This window comes from Mytilus trossulus, chromosome 1 (genome assembly GCF_036588685.1).
Source record: "Mytilus trossulus isolate FHL-02 chromosome 1, PNRI_Mtr1.1.1.hap1, whole genome shotgun sequence".
Classification (NCBI taxonomy): domain Eukaryota; kingdom Metazoa; phylum Mollusca; class Bivalvia; order Mytilida; family Mytilidae; genus Mytilus; species Mytilus trossulus.
In genome coordinates, this window is record NC_086373.1 from 91,457,765 (window position 1) to 91,468,818 (window position 11,054).

Genomic DNA, 11,054 nt, shown 5'->3' on the forward strand with positions numbered 1-11,054 from the left:
TCAATGTCTCCCACGCAGTCTTTTCTCCCATTTTCAAGCTAACAGAGAACCGTATCACAACCGGTAAATACATGGATCACAATATGTGTGTGATCACTCATTGCTCGTGCATTTAAAAGGTTATTGATAGATATTTATAGAAAGCTTTTCAATCTCCTAAACAGAATCCATAATTCGTCTACCCCTGTCACGGAATTACGAAACAGAAATGACAGCATCATCAGTAACGACTGTTCGAATAATGACTCGTTTAAGTTCCTGTTTCACTGCATCAAACACATGTACCATGATTTTAGTGTCAGCCCTTTGAATTGGAAATGGTGCTTAACTTGCACTACATCACGTGGTGGTTAAGATAGAATATCCTGAACATGTTTTGCTACAACTGAAATATGCATCCAAGACTTCATCTACTCGTGTAACAGTTTCGCGGTTTTTTTAAGGTAAGGCCATAATACCCGATCAGCATACTTGTTAACAGTGGGTGTAGTCTCGGATCCGTACATAAACAATACGGATAGTTTGAAGGCTACTACAAGAAACAAGAGCTATATTTAGAGGAAGGGAATACATAGACGAATCCAGAGTCAACACAAATTTCTCAAAATTGGCAAAGTTTTCTGAGGGATAACGATTTTAAGAAAGAACTTTTTAGTTTTCATTCACAGGAGCTTGCTCAATAGATTTTGAGGAAAAGGTAGATGTAGAAACAAATGCTCATGATGTGCTGTGTTATCCACCACATGATGGTGTTTCAATTCTATCCCCATGTTAACTTGAATATGCTTATACTATAACCAAAATACATGTATCTGATGCAGTGATACACAGACTCAATTTAGTCATGACTCGAACAGTCGATACCGATGTTGCTGTCATTGCTGTTTCGTTATTTCCTGACATAGGGACAGATGAACGTTGGCTTGCATTTGGCAGTGGGAAAAGCTTTAGATATATATCTATCCATAACCTTTGCTTGAAATGGAACTACGTTGTTGACATGGATGGCGTTTGAAGGTGTGCCTTAATGATTTAGAATGACGATTGATCAGCCAACATCACCAGACATCGATTGGATAATGTCTTTTATCAAACGATACGTGGTTTTGTAGTAAGATCGAACAAACTTATCAGATGGGGTTTACGAAGCACTAAAACATGTGTTTGAAAGAAGAAAGACTTATTGATGCTACTTGAACGACTCGGTCTAGTGTTTTTCAGCATGTCAACTTGCAGTATACCATGGCGGGTGTGGATGAGTAACAAGCTTGGAATTGTTTCCTATGCTAATTAACTAGTCCAGACGCTTATGAATGGCGTAGGGGGGAAATATGATCCATTGGAACCATTTGGACAACTCTTTGTGAGGCAACTTCACCTAATCAGGAGCTTGTAAATTATTGATGTAAGAAACAAAACCACATTCTTTGTAACTGAGGAAAATATAGCTCTCCGATTGTACAAAAACATGTATTTGCGGCCATAATCAGTACTTTTAAAGATGTTTTAGTACTTAAGAGATTTTATTTTATTTCAATCAATCTATCCAAAACTCTATATCGATAATATGGACTAAGAATTCATCTTTGAAATTTACGCCATATTGGTTTTATTTACCGGAAGTGTTAACTTTGTAATCAAACATTAACTATAGAATAGAACAAGTGGTTAAGAGGATAACTAAAATCCAAAAGTTAAATGACCAGCACATAAACACAAACATTTTCTTTACATTTTGAAAAGAAGTTGAATATCAAAATAAAATAATGATATTTCTATGTCCGCCATATTGAATATTGCCGGAAGTAAAGGTTTTAAAGACATATGTTGTCATTAGCAGCATCAAAGAAAGGTTCCTGCACAATTAAATGATAGTAGCAATGCGTCAAAACAATAAGCCTATTTTAGTACAATGTTCACCACGTTGGATTTTACCGGAAGTAGGGTTTTTAAAGACATCTAATCTATATAATATATCCAAAAGTAGTACATAACAAAAGTGTGTACCAAATATTATTATAGCAGCCTGATAAAAACACATTTTCACAAACTAGCCTTCGATATTGGGCTGATTTAATTATGATGTCCGCCATTTTGGATTTTACCGAAAGTGAGACATTTTGTTCAAATACCTCCCTATCTGAAATCAGAATAATAATTGAGGAAGGTCTATGCCAAATGTCATGCTTGTATCAGAATGTGCATAATTTTCACAAAGCTGCCGTACTATAATAGTTAATAGTGGTGGAAATTGACTTTTTTAAAGTTTATTTACCTTAGTACAGTGTATCTATTTTTTTTATTTATAGATAAAAACATTGAATTGTATCGACTCTTTTGTTGATAAGTATATGTTGAGGAAGATTCTATTGTAAAACCTCCGAAAATATAAAACCGGAAAACTCTACTTGAAAGATGGATAGGAAACTGTCAACTTTCATGACTAGACAGTAGTATATTTTTTATAAGATTTCATAATTAGTTCACCGGAAACCATAAAGTTGTCAGTAAAACATATCATTTTATATCGTAAGAGAAGACAAAGAAGATTATTTAAGTTGTCAAAATGGGGTAAGACATCTTTACATCTTTAATTTTATAGTTAGTTCTTTTTCTTTTCTTTTGTATGCTTCTTTGCTACCCAATGTTGAAAGAATCTAGGAGGAAATTGATTTACATGACTTTAATACAGCATCCAGTATGTCAGCATAAAGTACATTTTTATCGCTTATGTGTGTGGTTCCTGATTGCATCTTATTACTTGAGGTTATACATTTTAACATTTGTTTTATAGGAGAACCATAAATAAGAAAAAAATATGGACTGGTAATGATTACGCTCTCAGACAGACATACCTACAAAGACCTCCGTCTGAACAATCCGTAAAACATTTAACACTGGAACGACAGAAAGCATCAGACAAACCTACTTTTGTGAAGATAGCTGAAGAAGAAGAAATTACAGAGGATCCAGAAATTGACGAATCATCTTACAAATTAGAGAGTATTAAGGAAAATCATGATGATATTGATGGTAGAAAGGAAGAAAAGACAAAACCTGTTGCATGCATTGAATGTGTAAAACCCGTAAGGATTTTTAAAGGAGAAGAAATAAATAGAGGGGATCATATCAAATTTCATGGACGAATATATGATCACCATGCAATTGTAGTCAATGTTACAATTTCAGAGAAGAAAGATCACAAAGTAGTCGTCGAATTAGTGAATGCATCAAACACAACAGCTGGTGCAGTATTTGCTTGCATGACACCGTTTGCAAGCAAAGCGAAACTATTAAGCGAAACGAAAAAATTGAATTTAAAAAAGATGAAAGTGATGGTTTATAAATATTCGGACTGGATCAATCATTCTTTCCCCGAAGAAATAGTAAATAGAGCAGTCACAGCGAAATCCAACCCTGATTTTCATTACAACTTGTTAAGTAATAACTGCGAGCATTTTACAACATGGTGTGTTACAGGGGAGAAACTTAGCTTGCAAATACGAAAGATAAGAATGATAGTGCAACTTTTTGCAAATCGAGGATTTCAAGGTATCGGCGACGAAGCTCTTCGAAATATAATTGAGTGTGAAAAAGGAATGCTCTGTAAACCGTGTTTTGAAAGAAATCGAAAATTATTAAGTGTTGTTAAACAACCGATCAAATCAAAAGATGACGTGAAGATCGGTGATATTATAACATACAAACATTATAGATGCTGGCATTCTGCTGTCATACTTGACATTGAATCACACGATAGGTCACTAGAGTGTAAAATAGCTCATTATGCATTTCGTGGTTTTCATAGAGATAGAAAAATTAGGGAGGAAACATTAAGAATTAAATTCGATGGAAGTGTAAAAGTAACTGACTTCTCTAACACTGATTATACTGTCTATGATCCAGAAGAAGTAGTTGAAAGGGCTCGAAGTAAGCTTGGCGAAAAACGTTATGATCATTTTTCAAATGATTCAAGTCACTTTTCTCGATGGTGTAAACTTAAATTATACAGAAATCGAAATTCATTGAAATGAAAAAACAATACTGTTGCACGACAGACTTTAAGACTCATAAACAATCTTGACTGTGCACATTTGCTATTTAAATTTGTCAGTAAAACACTGGATGCATTAATATATCATTAATGATTTTTACATCCATTCAAAGAATTGTATGCAATTATCACAAATGGTTTTTAAAGGTATAAATATATTTAATACGGTTGATCTTGAAACATTTTGTTTACCAATATATTAAAATTGGTTTTTTTTAAATTTTGTTCATAGAGGGGAATATAAAGAAATACAAGCAGTTAACATTGAGTCTCTTAATATTACCTCGCCAACCAGTAGCAACTATTATCTGTCACACTTGCTGGATTTTAATCTACAATGCTAACTTTGCTAACAAGAATAAACTGTTAACCCTTGAATGAGTTTGCCATTTGATAAGGGATTTTCCGTTATGTATTTTCATCGGAGTTTTGTATCTTTGGTGGTTATATTTTTTAATAAATGTTGACACATATCTTATTGTTAGTAAATATATGGACAGTTTAAGTAAAAAGCTGTTGCGTGAATGAACACTTACAGCCTGCATATATTTGATCATTTGCTTGTACATGCAATTCGAATTATGAAAACCATAATCGTTTTTATCTTATTCAAAGCGGTTATTTATTTCATGAAAGGTGACTTAGTTTAAAGGGAAATAATTGATAACTCTTTTTTTTTTTGTGTTTTGGTTTATTTTATTTTATTGTACATTATTCATTGAATATGCTCTTTTTTTTTTTGGATTCGAGCGTCACTGATGAGTCTTTTGTAGACGAAACGCGCGTCTGGCGTATATACTAAATTTAGTCCTGGTATCTATGTTGAGTTTATTAGCAGCTAAAGTCGGTACCCTACCTGGTCTCAAACTTCAAAAGTTAATCAAATTTAAGCTTGGAAATAAAAGATGAACATAAAAGAAATATAACGAAAAAGATGACAAATACCTAAGGAAATATTAGAATAAGTTATCGCCCTTTCTACTGTATTTTTCAATGTTTAGTACTAATGTTATATAACTACACTGCTGATAGCAATTTCACAAGAAAATGGTTCCTTTAAAAACTATTGACTCAAAGAATAACTAACGAACATACTAAGTATTTTGTAAGAGTTTAGTGATAACTAAGTTGCAAAGGTGGTATTCTTTGATTTATTGACTGAAAATGTCAACGAATCACACCAAAACTACGTATACTAACGAAACTATCCAAGATATGCTTCAGACAAACTACCAAAAGCAATCGAATGATATCCAGCAAAGACTATCACATTATAATTTAAATCAGGACTCGGATTTGTTATTTTATGCAAAGATTACTATTCAAATAAATATGTAAACTAACTTTTGTTGACTTTTTAAAATACCAAGTTTAACCCATCTTTTTTTTCGGAGAATGCCTGTACCAAGTCAGGAAATATGACAATTGTTTTCACCTGTTCCGTTGGTCTGTTGATTGATGGCGTTTTGTTTTGTGAGTTTTTGAAATTCCACTATGTACTCTCTATGATTTTGGTGAGGTTTGTGCTTCTATAAAACTTCGGTTTTTGCGTACTGTTGTGCGGACGTTGAATGTTCCCTTGATATTTTTTGCCTTTTTTATATACACCATCCCATAATCCAACCACATACAATGTAACACGTCTTCCCTTGTGTCTTTTTCACGGAATAGTGTATGTTAAAAGTACCAACGTACGTAGGTTGGGGGGAAATATAATAAAAAGGAGCATTTATGTCAGAAAGATGTGTATGTCCACTTCAGCGTCAGAACATTGCTATGATTCCGATTTTTGTTGACACTTCATTCTGGTAGAATTTGCGAATGAAATTTACCAATCTATATTATAAAAACTATCGTTCCAGTCCTGAATCAGGGGAATGATAAGAAGTTGTACCGCAATTTCAGTTTTTTATTCATTATGATCAATACATTGTGAAGACTAGGTCAAAAGAAAACAGTCAGCGGGGTTAAACAAATGATATACCATTCATTGAACACGACATAGATACTACTTAGTACTCCCGTGTATGCGTAATGATGATAGTATTTATTTTAAAATGAAGGATATGATATTGGATTTAACATTTTTTACCATTCATTTTTTTGAAAACTCCGGAAGTGATATTTAAACACAAGTATACAATAATAAGTGCCTCTCTTTGTTTATGAGAATAAAGTTATTAGACAATCATAATTTATTTATATCTCTACTGGAGACTATCCTCCAAGAAGCCATAAAAAAAAATATCGACATCATTCTGTGTATTACCAGTGATTAGCTACGATTCCAGTTTCTTCTATCCAACGTCAACCATTTCGGAATTTTCATATTTTTATAGGGACAGATCCATGGGTGCAGACGACGGCCGATAAACTGCAAAGTTTTTTTTACTGTCTCGCACTTCATTGAGCGCAGAAAAGTGAAAACTGATGTAGAAGTATGATGATATCATTTTCCATTAAAAAAAGTAAAAACAAAATAGAGGCAAGCATGGATTACAGCAGACTATATGAGTGTTTTGTAAAATGTGTAACAAATGTACACTAAATCTCTCGAAAAACAAAATGAATGGCATTTTAAAGATTAACATTTCTTAATTTAAGTCTTTCAAGTTAGTTTAAATGGATCTACTCGGTTATGTAGACAATAACTGTTGAGTGTCTTTAAATATCAGCCATATTTGTACGAGGCTAGGAAACAAGGTGTATGCGAGCTTTTAGCGAGCTATTGCACATGTTTCGAGCCGAGTACAAATACAGCTGATATTTAAAGACTCTAAACTGTTATTGTCTTTATCTTGCAATTAATTAGGTCTTTCCACTTTTCTGTTGAAAGACCTATTGTTTTTCTTCTGATTATTTGTTTTTTCATCCGCCAAATTTTGTTCTTGCGATAAACATTTGTTTCGCAATATGTCGCTAATATATTTGGTATATGATATCAAACAGTGTATGCGCTTTTGAAATTTACCCTGCGTAACGGAATACTTTTCTTTGTAGGAGTTATCTCCCCAAACACTGTTCACAACTCCTTCGCAACCGTTAAAGATTACGACAAATTTATTTTACAAAATTGCTCGTTATATCCTTCGCATGATTTGTCCTATTTTGACCAAAGCAATATGACCGCTCCATATGAGAGTAATTTCCTCTTATGCATCTGACATAAGTGATATGCATTTCTATCTTATAAACCATAAGTGATAGAGACCAGGATCTTTTGATTTGAGGTCCTTGGTCCCAAAAAATGAAAATTAGGTCAAGGTCAAAGGTCAAGGTCATATTCTTATATTTGAATTTGACTTATTTTCACTTATATGCAAAGACCGTATAAGATATCAACAAATTATTTTTACTAAATTGTTAGTTGTGACATTTCGCTATAAGATGTAAATTTTGATTGCAAGCGTACGTTGAATGTGAAAGGGTGTTTTCTCCCCTCTTGTATTTAAAATTACGCGTTTGGTGATATAACTCATTAACCAAATATAATTAAGATCTATGGTCTTTTGATTTGAGGTCCTTGGTTCATGACCTTGAAATTGATCTCAAAGTCATAGCTTAATTTGACGTTCTAGATTTTGACCTTTGCTTTTATTCTATATGTATACATGATAAAGCCATGAAACTTTTGAAAAAAAGGTATCAAACCATTTAACCTTGAAAAAAACAACCCGAAGTGACCTTTTGTAAACCGGAAGTAGCTATTTTTTTTAATATAAAAGTATATAGAACCAGATATTTTTGGAATAAGTGTCAAGTCAATATTCAAATATAATCGATAGTAACATTTTTCAAACCGGAAGAAACAAATTATCTCCCTTAGTTAAAAAAAATGTATATATTTTTGTCATCAGCATACTAGAAGCTATCATTTGACGATTGAAATGACATTTTAAACTTAGTTTCACAACTTTCATAACAAAATACATTGTTTTGATGGAAAGACCTTCAATTGTTCTTTGAACAATTGGTTTTTAATTCTGTATTTTATTTGTGATTGAAAGACACATAAACACATTTTTTGCATTTATTTTCTATTTGAAATCCATTGAGGCCCGTGTAGTAATACGATACAGTAATCACACATTCAGCTTAAGACGAGTTCGCATAAAAAGATCTCGAATTGTCAACAATAATACCTCGCTCAAGGAGAATAGCATCAACTAATTTCAACAGTAAAACCAAATACCAAAACATTGTCCAATGTGAAACAGGAGAGTACGAGTTGTTCAGACTCGACATTCACTAAACATGCATACTCAAATTGACATAGTTGTTTTTGTTACACAATCATACACATTCAAGTTTTGAAATCGATAGTTGTTCATGTGTGTATATTTAAAAAAAATGGTGTGATTCTTATTGCTATAAGGAAATGCTTAAAAACAAGCAGAACGTATACAAGTAATCGTTAATTCGCAATTAATACGTCACTGGAATGCGACTGCAATACACATTCTGAGGTCACGAAGGTTCATTCTAAACTCAGTCCGGCAGTGGGCGGAGCTTTAAACAATCAAGAAGACTGCAAATGCATGTGCAGCAGTACAACAATATCTTATAAAACTAAAAATAGAAAGAAAAATCTAATAACGAGTTATCAACATGTTTCACTTTCCTATCTGTTCTTCGAAAACTATTCAATTTAAATCATTGGCTGGCCAGTCGATTAGATAGAACATACTGAAACGTCAATAAAACTGCAACAGGATCTAACTGAGTGTTTATGTGTGCAAGATGTTATCATATTTGATATAGTTACAGTTTACTAAGTTTACTAGTGGTTGAAATTGTGTTATTATCATCGTTTTCGTGATATTAAAATAATAAAAACAGCGAATGTTAAAAAAAACCCACATTTTATACAATTAAACTCTATCTGAAACCTCTTAAGCATGATAATATATGGAAACTGACAAAAGTTTACTACCGTACATTAGTATGGAGATTTTATCATAAATTCTCCGCGGGAAAAAAGGAAACCGGAAAACTCTACTTGAAAGATTGTACACTATAAACTTAAAAACTTCAAAGAATACAGTATGTTGTGTCAAAAGCTAAGATTTTACAATAAATTCGTTCGCTGTAAAAAGGAAACCGGAAAATGCAACTTTAATTTCAGCATAACATGTCATATCATATGAGAAATGTCAGAGACGACAAGAGGATTATTTAAGTGTTCAACATGTGGTAAATCTCATTTTACTTAAATTGTTTCGTTTTCAATTTTTCTTTTTTGTTTGTATGTCTTGTTCACCTTAGTTTTACAAACTTTCACATAATCTGTCTCAGTTTTACCTATGATAAAAGCATCTACGGATCTATGGAAAATTTGATTTGTTACATGCCATAATTCAACATTTTGAATTATGTAAGAATACAGTAAATAATTATTGCTTATTAGTGTGGTACATGATAGTTTCTAACTTATTGAGTTTAAATCATTTTTCTTTTTCAGGAAAAGGAAAAACTTCAAATGCAAAAAGATATGGACTGGTAATGATTACGCTCTCAGACAGACATACCTACAAAGACCTCCGTCTGAACAAACCGTAAAACATTTAACACTGGAACGACAAAAAGCATCAAACAAGCCTACTTTTGGGAAGATAGCTGAAGAAGACGAAATTACAGAAGATCCAGAAATTAACGAATCTAAAACAAAAGAAAACATTACAGAAAACTACGATGATCTTGATGGTCTTAAAAATCAAAAGACAAAATCTGTTGCATGCATTGAATGTGTAAAACCCATACGAGTTTTCAAAAGAACAGAAATAAATATAGGGGATCATATCAAATTCCATGGGCGAATATATGACCACCATGCAATTGTGGTCCATGTAAAACATTGTGAAGAAAAAGAAAATAAAGTAGTCGTGAAATTGGTGAATGCAACAAACACGATAGTTGGTGCAATATATGGTACCGTTCGGCCAGGTGCTAGCGTAGCAAAAATACTACACGAAACGAAAAAAATAGATTTAGATAAGATGAAAGTGATGGTTTATAAATATTCGAATACAATTACACATTCCTTGCCCGAAGAGATCATCAATAGAGCAGTGACGGCGAAATCTGACCCTGAATACCATTACAGCTTGCTAAATAATAACTGCGAGCATTTCACAACATGGTGTGTTACAGGAGAGAAACTTAGCTTACAAGTTCGAAAAATAAGAATGGTAGTGCAACTTTTTGCAAGGCAACGATTTCAAGGTATCGGCGACGAAGTTCTTCGAAATAAAGTTGAATATGAAAGGGGAATGCTCTGTAAACCGTGTTTCGATAGAAATCAAAAATTGTTAAGTGTTGCAAAAGAACCAATTAAATCAAAAGATGACATTGGGATCGGTGATATTATAACATACAGATATTACAGATGTTTGCATTCTGCTGTCGTGCTTGAAATTGAATCACACGTCAGGTCTCTACAGTGCAAAATAGCTCATTATGCATTTCGTGGTTTACATAGGCATAGAAAAATTCGGGAGGATACATTAATAATTCCGTTTGATGGAAGTGTAAAAGTGACGGATTTTTCCAACACCGATTATAATGTATACGCTCCAGAGGAGGTCGTGGATAGGGCCCGAAGTAGGTTTGGCGAAAAACGTTATGAATATTTCGCAAATGATTCAAGTCATTTTGCTCGATGGTGTAAACTTAAACTGTACAGAAATCTAGATTGATCGATATAAACAGCTCTATAGTAGTCTAGAATGCAAAACGTATGCCTGAAACTTGTCTTTTTACAAATATTTGCTTTGTAGTTAGTTACATGATATACGTGATCAGATATTCCATTCTCAAACAAAATTAAAGCATCGCTGAATGAACTCTGAACTTAATTTCAATCCCCAATTATATTACTAGTAGTTGAAACAAAGTTATAGGTAGATCAAATATTTTTTCGATACTAAAATTTGATATTTAAAATCTGTCAGTAGTGTATTAGAAGAATTGTTTTACCTTATTATGTGTGAATTTTTTTAAC

General features: G+C 32.8%; 1 protein-coding gene across 1 annotated transcript; it reads left to right on the plus strand.

Annotated features, from left to right (window-relative positions):
- Positions 1–9,098: 9,098 nt before the first annotated feature.
- Positions 9,099–10,896, plus strand: LOC134690507 (uncharacterized). The gene is made up of 2 exons (XM_063550479.1): positions 9,099–9,247; positions 9,516–10,896. The coding sequence occupies exons 1-2, from the start codon at positions 9,243–9,245 to the stop codon at positions 10,747–10,749; spliced, it is 1,239 nt and encodes a 412-aa protein (XP_063406549.1). The 5' UTR covers positions 9,099–9,242; the 3' UTR covers positions 10,750–10,896.
- Positions 10,897–11,054: the final 158 nt, after the last annotated feature.